This window comes from Tenrec ecaudatus, chromosome 13 (genome assembly GCF_050624435.1).
Source record: "Tenrec ecaudatus isolate mTenEca1 chromosome 13, mTenEca1.hap1, whole genome shotgun sequence".
In the NCBI taxonomy this organism is placed as follows: Eukaryota; Metazoa; Chordata; class Mammalia; order Afrosoricida; family Tenrecidae; genus Tenrec; species Tenrec ecaudatus.
The window spans coordinates 110,395,824-110,410,967 of record NC_134542.1 but is presented as its reverse complement, the minus strand read 5'-3'; the positions used below and the strand labels follow the sequence as shown (position 1 = coordinate 110,410,967).

General features: G+C 38.6%; 1 protein-coding gene across 1 annotated transcript in view; it reads right to left on the bottom strand.

Annotated features, from left to right (window-relative positions):
• Positions 1 to 15,144, bottom strand: part of LRP1B (LDL receptor related protein 1B) — a 1,653,255-nt gene that overhangs the window by 44,994 nt on the left and 1,593,117 nt on the right. The window contains exon 84 of the mRNA XM_075529151.1: positions 5,618 to 5,779. Within this exon, the coding sequence (XP_075385266.1) occupies positions 5,618 to 5,779 (162 nt within the window). The remainder of the gene's footprint in view (positions 1 to 5,617; positions 5,780 to 15,144) is intronic.

Genomic DNA, 15,144 nt, shown 5'->3' with positions numbered 1-15,144 from the left:
ACAGATACAAGTAGTATAAGAATGTAATATTTTAACTCCTTAAATGCTTTACAAAATCTTAGATATATTGTAATAACAATTTATTTTATAGACCAACATACCTATTTTCCATCCAGAACTGAGCTTGGCAAAGTTTGAATCCACATATGCAGAATTTATGAGAAATTATAAATGGCCATCAGTACATCTAAGGAAACTGGTGAGGCTTAGGTGTATAGCTTCTATTTTTGTTTTGGATAAATAATAAACTTAATATTTTTATTTGTCCTCTTGCACCATGGCACTCAGAGCTATGTATTTATGTTTTAAATCTTAAATGACCACTATGACTTTTTAAAAGATCTTAAATTGTTTTCATCTTAAATGGTATCTATGACACAATGTTTTAGGGATTTTTTTAAACTGTAAATGAAACTATGTCATAATTAAATTTTATATCGCTTACAATTCTTTCCATTAAACAAGATGATTAGGAAATATTTCTACCGTTATACAACCAGGAAGCTAAATCTATCCTTTGCATTTGAGAACATGCTAGTACCCATTTACAATCGTGAAGTCTTTGATAGGAAAACATGACCATTGTTATCATAAAAGCATAAAATTGGATTCGTATGTTACCCTTCCTATTGAAAACCTCTTTTATTTATGTTTTACACTCTGTGGCACTTTTTCCAAAACATGTCAGTGTACATCCTGTGTTAAAAATTACTCTTGAATTTACATTTGAATTAATATTTTAAAATTATGTTTTCAGAGGCATGTAACTACAAACAATTTGTTTGGTTTGTGATAAGTCCCAAGTCAATATTTTTGTTTAATCTGGTGTCTGTCTGAATATCATTTATGCATGATGTTATTTTAAAATATCTATTTCTGTTGGTTGACAATTATTTGTGAATCTGTGCAGTTTTCTTAACTCTAAATACAGCAAACATCACAACCACAGCTTCTGTTCATACAGTACCTCGCAACTTTCCATTTATTTTTTGAAGGAATGCTATTTTGAAAAGTAATAATAAGCATTACTTGTGTAACATACAGTTTTCAACTTTGAACTAAATAGTTTTAGGACTGTTTTTAGTTGCCTTTCATAGTGCTTTATATATAGTTCTTTTCTTTAATTGTTTTTTGAGAGGGGAATGGCAAGTCCATACTTCTGTACCTTGTGAGGACGGTCCAAAAGCGAGGGAGCTCAGCCCGTTTGTCTGGTTAGGATTGTGGGCCAAAGCACGTTTCTAAAGGACTGTGAGGCAAGAGTTGTCTCAAAGTCCAGATCTGTATACTTGACCTAGAACTTGGCTGTTGCTATGCTAGCAAGCATATTTAAACAGTCTTCGATGGTTTTTCAGGAATCCATGAACCTTAAAATTCTAACAGAACATTACAAAGTGTAAGATACAACTTATCAAAAGAAAACATGCTGTTCAATATGAAAGTGAAATACTGCAATAAAAACAGCACCTTTTCGGATCTCGGACTGATCCTCTCTGGGAGTGTTAACTCTATAGCTTTTTCAGATTTTAATTTGAAAATTTATACCATTTGGCTTTCTCCTTACCAAAATATATGTAAAATACATGTCTTTAAAAAAGATGTATTTCTCCCCTTGATTAGGAAGGGCAGGGAGTGATTTCCGTAAGTGTTGAAGGCATCAGTTGCTCGGGGGACAATTAATGCCAGGAAACATGGACATTGCTCAGGAATGTTAGGGGCATAACTATTGAAAAGAAACGAGAAATTTTACCCAGAGTTCACAGAAAAAAATGAAAGCCTTTCCTCTTGAGCTGGCACCATGAATCCAGGCACCAAAGCTCTTAAACCATGAGACTACATTTCCATTTGATAAAGAGATCCATGCACGGTACTTCTGTGATGGCAGTGGTAGATCATGAAGACACTTCTCATTGGTTCTCTTGCCCTGGTGCTATGATCACTTAATTACAAATAACCTCAAATACCCTTGACCTCGTGCTAAACAACTGCGTCCTCCTCAGTTGTTCCTGTGACTTATATCAGAAAATAGTGCCACCGAGTAGCATTTAACATTTATATTTATTTTCAGAAAACTTGCCCAAGGAAGATTTCATTTTATTTGTGCCATTATTGAGCACTGCCTCTCTCCCGTTTGGTACCATTATTTTGCATTTTAGATGGCAAGATTTTATTTTGCCATTAGAGCGGTGAAATGTTTTTTACTCAGCACAACTAAGAGTTGATGTTATACCTCTGCCTAATGGACCTTTAATTAGGCACTGTAATGAACCATTCTGCCAGGCCTTCATTTTCAGAGAAAAGATTTTTGTATGTGCAAGATACAGTTTTGACCGAACACCAACCCCACTGAACCTTGCTGGCTCACAGCTAATAGATCCTAAATTAATTGTGTGCTTTTCATTTGTTGGAGTTATCATTTTAACGGCACTGTCCACAGCCTCACCCTGCCAGAGAACAGTATCACTACACTTCAGTGATGTTTTTTGACATTTTGATCAACAACTCCTGAGGTTCTACTCTGACTGTAATAGGACGATTTCAGGACCTTGAGCAAGTTATTTAACCTCTGTCTAAGGATTAATTGGTTAATTTTAATAAGTGCTTTGCAGTAAAAGGTGGGAAGTGCTTTGACTGCTAATAGCAATAATAAAATTATAATGCAGTCTTTTATAAAACATCAAGTTACCTCAGTATCTGATTCTATTAAGTTGCCAATTATAATGTAAGTTACCTGAACCTATTCTTTTGAAGTACCTAAAATTGCTATAATGATGGATTTCTACTTTTTTTTAAGTAAAAAAAAAGGCAAAAGAAAATGGATACTCTAGTATTATACTTCAATTTGGAGTCAAAAGCAGAGTTTCATGAGGGAATACTAGCTCTCTATCAACTAAACATAAATAATAACAGATGGCCAAACACTGATGAAATGTAGTCATTGTATGTAAAGGAGGCCTGGTTGCATGGGGGTCTTAGCATTGGGCCGCTAATCACAAGGTTCTCAGTCAAGCCTACCATCCAATTTCTGTCCATGGAAAGATTTATAGTCTCAGAAACCCTGCATCAGTCAGGATGAACTGGATGGCAGTGAGTGGTATTTGTTTTTCTTTTGTTAATATATTGCCACCTTGCATGTATTTATTTATTCATCTGTAAGATTATTCCTCTGTTTATTCAACATATGCTATCTCAATGAGGACCCTGTGTAATAAGAAAGACATATACAATTAACAATAATACTAAGTAGAGAGTGATCACAACCAAAAGAGAGATTTCAAAAGCAAGGAGAGGAGTAGGTTAATTTACAATAAGAGGGTTGTGAACAGTTTTAAAAAGAAAATAGTGTTTAGGCTGGACACAGAGAGGTAGCTATTATTTGGCATTAAGAATTGAAAGGTGAGGAGAAATCAAAAGAAGGTCCATTCTAGAGCCATAGGAAACAAAGTTGTCGTGGCAGTGAATACAATTCTTTTTAATGGGGAAGAGTGATCAATATAGTAAAACAAAAGTAATGGGGACAAAAATAGTTCAGGACAGTCACGCAGGCCCCATTAGTCACTACAGCACTTCGTGTTGTCCCTTGTTCACATAGAAAATATGTTAGGCTTTGAGGATGATGGAGAGGAAATGAATGAATGAAAAAGCAGATGAAATCTTATGGGTTGCCATGGTATGTTAAAAGGAGGGAGATGATATAGTAATGAGGAGCAGAAGGAGGAGTCAATAGGGATGTGCACACCTAATGGGGCTGTATTTGTTGGCTAAGCAATCCCAGCCTGCATGTCATCAGAGAAAGGTTGAACCAGCTGTGGAAACAGGAAAATTTGCTTAGCGAGATGGCAGGTCCTATCAAGAAGCAATCCTGATAGAAAGAGGAGAATATTACTTGGAAGGAGAACATTCCTATGAAATTAAAGTTGTCCCATTGCTGCAGGAAATGTAGACCTCACTTCATTAGAGACTAAATATTTTATAAGATTCTTTATTCTAAGCCTGAGCACATAGATTGACACTGTGCTGCATCATATATGCTTTCAACAAGCAAATAAAAACCGGATAAGAGTTTGGATAAAATAAAACAGAAAGAGGGGCTTTGTGCATGACAAATGTTTAGGGCAGTGGGTCTCAACCCTTTCTCACGGGTCACCCGATTCATAACAGTAGCAAAACGACAGTGATGAAGTAGCAGGGTCATGGCTTCAGGAAGGCTAAGAAACACTGGGTTAGGGCAATACAATTGTCAAGATAAATAAATACAAAAGTGAGCAGGAAAATGGGGTCGTAGGTAGTAAGCTAAAGGGTACAAGGGAAAGTTGTTCTAAAATGACAATGCAGAGAGGAAAACTTGGGGGAGACAAGAGAGAGGGGACCCATGGCAGGAGATTTGTCCTTGAGCAGCTAAGACTGATTTAGTGCATGAGTAGATAATATAGCGTTATATGTACATGGGCTTCTTGGCAACTAGAGAAAACCTGGGTGTGTGGGTATAGGAGAAAACAGCTTGGTAAATGTGGTGCGGGTGCTTGTGGCTGTCTCTTCTACACATGCACACACACACACACATATACGTACATACACACATATACATATATATATGAAGTAAGCAACTATTCTAGTGATGGTGAAGCTAGGAGCACGTATTGGAGGTTCGAGGGGAAAGAGCATGGTCTGAATCAAAAGGCAGAGTAGGGAAATCAGTGAGTTATTGAAATGCACCACGAGTCATATTAAATGCCCATTTGAGATTAGCGATACAAATTCAAAAGAGACCTGCCCCTGTGGTGATGTGCTTTTCTGTTGCATTCAACCATGAAGGCACCAGCACAGGGTTGGACTTAGTCATTAAAAACTCAAAGCACAGCCTTCAAGTCAATGCTGACTCACAGTGACCTCACTGTGGATTTCTGAGACTGGAACTCTTTAAGGGAGTAAAAAGCCCATCTGTGTCCTGTGAGCGGCTGATTGTTTCGAAGGGCTGATCTTGCTAATCCCTGCCCAATGCATAACCGCTACACTGCCAAAGCTCCTCATACTTATTCATGGTTTATACTTTTCTAAGAAATTCCAACAGAAGTAACATGGAGTGCAAGGGCTGACTGTGTATAAAAAGACATAGACCAGGAGGCTGCAGGCAGGGTGGGGTGGAAAGGGGGAACCGATTATAAGGATCTACATATAACCTCCTCCCTGGGGTATGGACAACAGAAAAGTGGGTGAAGGGAGACATCGGACAGTATAAGATATGACAAAGTAACAATAATTTATAAATTACCAAGAGTTCATTAGACAGGGGGGATCAAGGAGGGAGGGGGAAAAATAAGGAGCTGATACCAAGGGCTCAAGTTGAAAGCAAATGTTTTGAGAATGATGATGGCAATAAATGTACAAAAGTGCTTGACATAATGGCTATATATGTATATATGGAGTGTGATAAGAGCTGTAGAATTAAAAAACAGACATAGTTAATTATAACATGGGTCATGGAAAGAAATACGAGAATAATGTAAAGGATAATAAAAAGATTGGGCATGGAGTGAGAGGGGGAATGGACCTGAGAACCAGAAGCTTGCTGGAGCTGGGTGAACCCTGGCTTTAGACGGTGCCCTCAGCCCCCACTTACAGAATTGACACCGGTCTCCAGTGTATTCCGGCTGGCAGAGACAGTGAGCCTGGTTCCCAGCAGTCACACCACACGTTCCTCCATTTTGACAGACATCCTCACAGACTGTTTTACCACAATTGTGTCCAGTGAACCCCAGGGCACATCTGCAAGTGGGTCTCCCTGTTGAGAAAAGAAATTGTAACAAGACATCAAATACATAGATCAAAGCAGTTGATGTTCATGGAAACATAATAGTCAGAATGCAGAAAGAAGAATTCTTATACAGACGTGTCCTCTATCCTAGGACTTCAGCATTATGAACGCTTGGGTCTCCATTTTCCAATATTGCCAGTGAATTCTTTAAGAGAGCTAAGGTTCCTATCACATAAAATAAGTGGTCATATTATGAGTAATTACAAAATTGTGCTTGCTGGACATGAGGAGAACTTGAAGCACTTGCTGATAAAGATCAAGGCTTGTAGCCTTCAGTGTGATGACAGCTCAGGGTACAGAAAACCCCAATCCTCACCGCTGGATCAATGACGGGCAAACAGCACGATAAATGGATACGACTGAAGTGGTGGAGGATTGGATCCACAAGCAATACTGGACACAGCTGTTAGGAGATCAAAAAAACACATTGTATGAGGTCAATCTGCTGCTCAGACCTCTTTAACGTGTGGAGAGGCCACAGAAAAGCTCACTCTGAGGACTAACGTAGGCCTGCGCCAAGCCATGGCATTCCCAACTGCCGCGTGAATGTTAAAGTTGGACACTGAAAAATGATACGGAGAAAGTTTGAAGCTGTCCAGAATTTTGTCTTGCTTGAATCCACAATCGGTGTTCACGGAAGCCATAATCAAGGTAAATCTGCGGCATAAGCCCTCTTGCCACTGTAGTATTTTCAATGACCTCATATGCCTGTGAAAGTTGGACATTAAATAAGGGATACTATAGAAGAATCAGTACATTTGAATTATAGTGCAGGTGGAAAATATTGAAAGTGCTAAAGACTACTAAAAAGAAAAACCCATCTTGGAGGATCGATCTTAAGGAGCCAGAAAGCTCCTCTGAAGTAAGGATGGCTAGACTTCTTTTCATGTCGTTTGAAAATGTGATCAGGAGAAACCAGTCCCTGGAGAGTGTGTCCAATGAAATGTAGTCAATTAATATGGCCATATTAATTCTAGTAATAGTTCCCTATGAAATGTATTCCAAATTGTATACTCTATGCCTACATCTATAATCCCATTTTGAAGGCAGTTCTCTGCTGTGCTACTGGACAATCTTAAAGTAGGATTACTTCTCTACCTTAAGGAGTCCTGGTGGTGTTCTGGTCACACACTGGGTTACTAACTTCAAGGTCAGCAGTTCAAAACCACCAGCAGCTCCTCGGGAGAGAGACAGGGCTTTCTATTCCTGTAAAAAGTTAGTGCTGGAAACTCATAGGGGCAGTTCTACCTTGTACTCTAAGGTCGCTATGAGTTGGCATGCACTTGATGGCAATGTTTGGATACTTTGGGTTTTGATGTCTCTACTTTGAGAAGATATGATCCAAGTCACATCCTTTGTTTCCTTAGGGTATGATTTGCTGAAAGAGAAAGTCCACACCTCCATCAAAGCCATTCCAGTGTCTAAGGGTCGTATAGAAGCAGTGGGAGGAATCCCAGGATCTTGGGAAGTGGACCACAGTTGAGATCGCTGAATGAAGGCACCAGAAACTGTGGCATGGCGACCATAGGGCAAACCAAAGGAGATGGGCCGAGACCAGAGGTATAGGAAAAGAGACAGATCTATGAATCTAGGAGAGGAGGCTAGAAGAGATGCACTGTAAAGACTAGGAAACTGTGAGGCAGATCAGCAGATGGCCCAAAGAGACAGAAGCCGAAGGACCTGTGCCATAGAGGCTGAGGACCCGAGAGACATGGCTGCTGGCTGAGGATAGGTGCTGATGTGGACCAATCACTGTATCCTCACTGTTCAATGTCCACATTTGTGGTAATTTATCAAGTCCCCTAAGAACTCCCATAATTGTGAATGTTGTCTGTGGGTCCTGTGTGGCCATTACAACACATTAGGATACAAGTAGGATGCAGTGGGAAGCATGGTTAATGCCAGAACAGGTCAAGAGGATGCGGGGCAGAGGTGCAGCTGATCTCTGCCTTCTAGCAAAAGAGAAGCCACAGGAGTGTAGAGAGTGGCCTTCCTTGTGTTTTTACACCTACTAAAAACAGCACATGCTAGAAACCGTGGCTATCTATCCATTCTTTAGAGACAGTAAAAGCTGAGAGATCTCTTCCTTTCATTTAACAGGAAATGATTTAATAATTATTAGAGAAATATTATTTTCTATAAAGGTAATGGTTTTTCTAGTTGTTCCCTACATGGAAACAAAATATTTTTACTGGAACATTCATGAGTGAAAAATACAAACACAAATAAAATAAATAGTGTTAGAAGATGAACAGGACAAATAATGTAACCATTAGAACACAATTACTAAGAAAAATGAAGCCCAGAAGACAAGCAGTAAACCCAGGACCTGAGAATAACTTCCAGAGATACAGATACAGAGAGCAATACAAACGAACAAGAGTACTTTATGGCTCTGGAAGCCCTAAATTGTGCAAATGGTTAACATGCTCAGTTGCTAACAAAAACGTTGGAATTTGAGTCGCCTAAAGGATCCCAGGAAGAAAGGTCTGGCAATCTATTTAAAAAACAAACAAACAACAAAGCAGTTATTGAAAATCCAACAGTGCACAATTCTACTCTGTTACACAGGCTTATCCTAAATTGGAATCAATTAAACAGTTACTGGTCTTGGAAAGCATGAAATAAAATACCAAAAAGAGCAAGAGACACCAAAGTGTGCTAGAATAATTAGTCTTATTGAGGTCGGCTTTAAACATTATGGGGTTTTTCCCTGTGCTATTTTCTAGTGTGTCTCCTTTCTCTTTTTACTCAGGTGAGAAAGCGGTAACATGGTAAAAGTTTGAAAGGTACAAATGCAAGCTACTAAGATTCTTGAAACTCCCTCCGTCTCAGCCCCTCCAAGAAGTGACCATATGCGCTAGCTCCCCGATAACTATACAGAAATGAGCACACCTTGACCAGGTGCTGCCTGGCCAGCTAATGCTTTACATTATGTGGGTTTCAGTGAAATTGCTTTCGGAAAGCTCTTCCTTCTCTTTCTTGGATGAAATTTCTTTCTTGGACGAGATAAGTAGAAATCTTGATATTCAGGGGCATATTCTCTAACTCAAAACTCTAAGAGAGTGTCGCTGATCTTTTGTTTGCTAATGGGAAAAGAATCATCTGTTGCAGAATGTTTAAGGGGCTCCTTCTTATATTTGCGAAGGTCTCTCTGTGTACTCCTTAATACCTTGCACGGGATTCATTTAGAAAGTTTTGCTTTGTTTTCAATTTTACCCAACTGGGCTGGTTTTGATAACTGAAAAGAAATAGTCATATGATGATGACGGATATATAGATTTATAGCAGTCATGCATCCAGGGAGCTGGGAGGTCACAGGCTACGAGGGTGGTACAGTCAAAGGGGGCCATATATTGACCTGAGCAAGGCGGAGGCGGAGAGGTAGTCTCCTGGCTGTAATCAGTAGGATTTGTAGCAGCCTTAGCTCCAGTGTTAAGAGTTCAGGCTCTGAGATTTCCCGTATCTAGTTACTGAGATTACTGGTGTGTTACTGTGGGCAAATATCACCTATCTTCTTATTTCCTTGTGTGTAATACAGGAATAATAACAGTTCCTACCTCGTTGGCTTGTTATATAGAATCATGTAAAATAACCGAAATAAGGCTCGCAGAGCGTTTCTAACATTACTGGCCCCAGAAAGCACTCCGTTACATTTTATGTCTGATTATTATTATTATTATTCCCATTGAGTGAGACCTACTACTTAAGGGTGTATCCGGCTCTGTGGCTGTGGCTACAAAAGCACTATAGTATTTTGTGAAAATTGCTCTGAAATTTTCATTAAATTACACATGTTGTCTCCGTTATTTATTTTACAATTTCATTTGAATATATTGTTTGTGTCCACGATGAAATAGAACACAAATTCTTCATCATTTATTTCAACTATGTTCTCAGACTCCAACACAATCAAATATTACCCCTGGGAAGGATGCACCCTTTCCCCTCCTCAGCTTCTAAATTGATTTTGTGTAATATCTCAAAAATATAAGAACATTAAAAGTAAGAGAGAATTGTACAAAAGTTATCAAGCCCCAATGTAATATATTCCAAGTGTATCTAGTTCCCATTGCAGGACATACTTGAGGTTCTTCAAAAGAAATTAAACTCAAAGTTTCCAATCCTACATATATATGACAGAATAAACGATCTGCCCCTAAGCCAAAAACTAAACTCACTGCCACCAAGTTGATTCCATCTCACAGCCACCCTAAAGGGCAGGCTAGAGTTGGTCCTGTGAGTTTGGGAGACTGTGACTCTGTATGAGAGTAGAAAGCTTTGTCATTGTCCCCCAGAGTGGCTGTTGGTTTCAAACTGCCAACCTTGCAGTTAGCAGCTGAATGTGCAACCACTGTGCCACCAGGGATCCGTATTGAACCATAAAAGGACATGATAATACCATACAAGGTCTACAGGATTTTTAAAATATGTAAGCCAGGTGGGTTAATCTATTATTTCTTTGTGTGCTCTCGGGGGAGAGGCAGATTTGCCTTTATTTTGGTTCCTAGAAACCAATTTTGTTCTTAGAAACCAATTCTGATGATAAAAGATTCAAAACAAAAAATGTCTATGGTGTTCTCTTTCTGTGTATGTGTGTCCTTGAAAAATTACATTCACTTTTCTTTTCTTAAATAGTATGCATTGTGTTTTCTGTGAAAATTTGCACAGTAAATTAGGATCCCCTTGGACAGTTTCTAAACACATCATTCAGTGACATAATTAACATCTTCACACTATGTAGACACCACTTTAATTGTGCCCTGGTTGTTCTACTGTTCTAGTCTCCCGGCCCTCTTACCTGCTTATCTCTCCTTAGAGCAAGCATTGGACTTTTGGTTGTACATACAAGAAAACTTCACAAAGTTTTTGGGAACGCTTAATTAAAAGAAAACGGAGTTTTCCCACTTTTTTTATGCCTCCTCATATGTTGTTGCTTCATCAAACATCAGATTCGCGGGTAGCATGCTTTATTGTGTGTGACAATATGTTAGTCAGCTAACAGGAAACTGGTCTAAGGGGATAGTTGGAGTTCAAGGTTTAAGAGGCTCTCAGGGTAATAGACTCAAGGAATCCTCTGTTCTAGGCTGATGTGGTTGGTGTGGACATGTAAGAACATAAGCTCCATGCCATCGTTCCCCCATTCTCTCAGGCTCCATTGACAGTGGTCCTCATCGGGAGAGTCCCAGTCTGGGGTGCAGCCAGACTAGCACATCCTGTCTAAGTCAGGGAAGCTGCGCCTCCTGTGGACAAGCAGCTGTGTAGACCAGTTTCTGCTCGGAAGCCCTGGGTTCCTTCTTTCCCTTCGCTCCTGAGAAGCAGAGGCCAGTATCTGGACCTTAGATGGCTGTTCACACGCTGCGAAGGCCCTAAGCACTATGCATTTTATTATCTAATAAAATATGAACGTTGTGAGCTATATTACACCAGATGTCTCAGTGCTCCCATAGACTACGGACATTTGTTAGTGACATCATCCTTCTTACCCAATTCTCTGCACAACTTCATGTTACTGCACTTGGAAACTCGGTTTCCACTTGGCTTCTAAGGCTAGGGTATTTTCATTCTTTGATCTTTACCCTCATCTCTTACCTTCACTTTCTCCTTTCTGAGGTCTGGAGAATACTATTCCAAGCATTTATTCAATGATATTGTAAAAATGTTTGGCATCCATATTTATCTTTTTTTTTAAACCTGCATTTCCATGTCCCAGACTTTGCATTTCTGGGTGCATTTTCATTCGTAAACTTCAGACCTGCATTTTCCATTCCTCACTCTACATCTCCTTGTTAGTAGCTCTAGCAGTTCAATAAAGCAGTTCGTCCGGTTGTCTCATCCCCAGACTGAAACTTTTCATAAAGGTCATCTTCAATGGCATACTTTGTTTTCACTACACTGTAAGTTTTCCCGTGTTCAGTTTTCACACTGCATGCTGCAAAAACACCTTGACAAACATATGCTTATGATAAATGAAGCTTAATTTCATTGTATGCCTACTGCTTTCTTCTAAAATGTTTACAGCAAATTGTCATAGAACAAAGTTCACAAGTAATAAACTGATGCAATTTAGTAAAATAGTTTTGATGGAGGTGTGATTTTTTGTCCTCTAACGATACCCCCAAGGAAAACAAAGGTTGGTGTTTCAAGTCACATGCTCTATTAAAGTGGTTTTAAAAATAGATGCCCCCACGGGAACTAAGGGTGTCACTGGGGTCCTAACCTATACTAAGAACAGGCCTTAACCCCGCCATATGCTTGTAACCCTGTGGGTTACTATAAGCCTTTATGGACGCAGAAAGCTTCATCTTTCTCCAATGAAGTGGCTTGTTGTTTTGAACCACGAACCTTAAGTAAGCAGTCCAACCAAAAGGTCCATTATACCACCAGCTATGCATGAGTAGGCATGTTTAATTATATGTCACTTTTATGTGCTAGTCAGCTATTTCTGTCATATGAACAGATGATATGACACTGCTGATTTTAAAAAGGTAAAAGGTAATGTCTAAGAGCACTGAGTTTGGAATAATCTGAATTCTAAGAATTTAGTCTTATTAAGTAACCACTTGATCTCACCTCTGGAAAAAATGTGACCAGATAAACAAATATAGTGATAAAAATGAGTTGATAGCATACAATAATGGGGTGAATTCATCCTTTAAAAAGTATGCGTCAGAAGGGTAGCCACGGGGTTCGTGGATGGGATTCCTTTTGCAAATAGGCTTTTCTTAGTGTCTTAATGAAATCCTATCTCTGGAGAGTATGTCTAAAGTCTAATCACTTTTGAGACATTAGAAAAAGCAAATTAGGTCCGTAGACATGCTCACACAAAGGAGATAGAGAGGTTGCATCTGGAGATTTCTAAGGAACTGAGGAACAGAAGCTGAAAAAGAAAATTTTATTTCTACAGAGTGAACACATAAAGAGCCTTCCTGAAACCCTGCCTTGAAATTGGGCTGCTGGTCTCCTACATGGTATGAAAATAAATTTGCATAATATTTCTGTACAAGTTGTGTTACATAATTAAGACACATACTTAAGAAACATGTAAGGGTTTAGGGTATTTACTACTAATTCACGAAGCAAAAACTATAAAAATCCTAACAGTTATTATGTTTATAAAATTCCCAAGATGAAATCATTATATTTAGTAAAGTGATCAATGCCTAGTTGCTAATAATTTTAGAATATAATTTGGCTGGTTCTACTGAGTAACTTTTTTGTCAAATAATAAATATATCAAACACCATCAACACCCATTTCTCCAAAGCAACTTCCATTCGGATACTATAAAGTTGTTGTTTATTGGCATTTCTCAATATTTTAATGTAACTTTGTCATTAAATTTAAATAAATAAATATTTATTTAACAAATATTCATATGCTGACCATAAAGTCACTATTTATCAGCATATTTTAAATCACCTTGTTTGATTTAAACTGGAAAAATAACCCATCTTCAATGTTGGACAAATAAATTTTGACTTTTTATATATGTACACAATGCTTAAAACTGGTTGGTTTCCATGAAGACATGCTATTGAAAGTAATTTTATCTGAATCTCCTATGAGGACGTCTATGCTAATTATTTTTGAGAGGTCAAAATCTATTGCTGATTATAATTAGCATGCTTTCTTGTTAAATAATTTATTTGAATTTGATACAAATTTCTTACTGGTTGAGTGAAGATGATGCTCTTAAATTTTTGAGAACTGTTCTTCTCATTGTTGCTAGGTGCCATTGAGTTGGTTCCTACTCACAGCAACCCAATCGGTGTGTAACACGAGGGACCGCTGTCTGGTCCCGTGCCAGCCTCACACGCCTTGTTATGGTTGAGCCTGTGTCGCAGCCACTGTGTCCATGCATCTCCTGATGACCCTCCTCTTTTTCACAGAGCTTCCACTTTACCAAGCGTGATGTCCTGTTCCTGGCACTGACCTCTCCTGATAAAATGTCCAAACCTCTTGGGATGAAGTCATACCTTCTGCTTCCTAGGAGCAGAGAATCCTGGCTGGACTTCAAAGACACACTTGTTTGTTCTTCTGGTGGTGTAGGTACTTTTCATCTTCTTCTCTGAGTCCCTGATTTGAAAGCCTACATTCTTTCTGATTCACTGTCAAACTTTCACAGCCTGTCACAGAGGGCTCATGGACAATGAGATTGCATCTGCGCAGTTGTCACGAAGCTCAGTTAGCCTGAGTCTTTGGAATCATAGCAGTTAAATGACATTTACAATAGGAAGCAAGTGACAGTTAAATGTTGAAGCATATATCTGAATGTTTAATTTAGTGATCATCTATGGAATACTATGAAGAAGTCTCTTAAGCAACATCTTTACTACTTGAAAGAAGCCACATTCTTCTGGCTTTATGGATAAAGTGGATAAGCTGAGAGAAAATGCATGGTAGTAAACTCCAGTTAGTTATGAGATTGCAATTGGATCACCTGTCTCTTGAGCTCTTGTAAAAGTATCTTTACTTTTGACTTTGCTCCAAGTAATGGAAGTTCTGAATTTTTTGAACAATTGCTAGTCTCTTTGATAAAAAAAGATTTGACAGTCTATTTTTCTACTTAATATAATGTTTCCTTGGACTGAAAGTGAACGTCAATTTATACATAATTTTAACAAGTCAACTGTAGCTGTCGGGTTGTCTTAAGTATCACAAAGATTACAGGGAACTATTCAGCAAAGCTTGACATGTAAAAAAAGGAAGGATTGTGGGCTTTCTCTAGCTGTTCCCTCAACAGATACTGCTTTATGTATTCTGACATGTTTCAAATTACAGGTCACAATCTATTTAAACTTCAGCAAAGTTCATTTTCAGCTAACATTGTGGAAATGAGACTGAAACCTATTTGCTTTTTCTGTGACTGCAAGTCAGCCAATTTAAGCCTTCAACCATAATCTAGCAAACTGACCCTATGTTTTTTGCTACATCTCATTAGTCTGAATAGTTAGTATTCCTCTCACCATATGGCCCAAGTGAACCAAAACGTGTAACCCACAATGCCAGCAGCAGCATGATAAAGAACCCCATTTTTATTCTTTCATAGGTTTGTTTTGAGGATTCAAGAATAGAAAAACTCTAAATACATCCAATATGCAGTAACAGTTGGGATCTTGCCATTTATATTTAGTGATTTCTGAATTTACGATCATAACCATCAATTTCTTAATACAGAGAGCTATCATAAGAGATGTCTCCTCCTTTCTGCTGTATTTGTTTAAAGAATGGAATTCAAGCATCATGCCTAACACTCAAAATAGCATTGACACTTCTTTGCCAAGACAGTTCCATCTTGAATACTTTCACACCTCCTAAGGCCTTCTCCT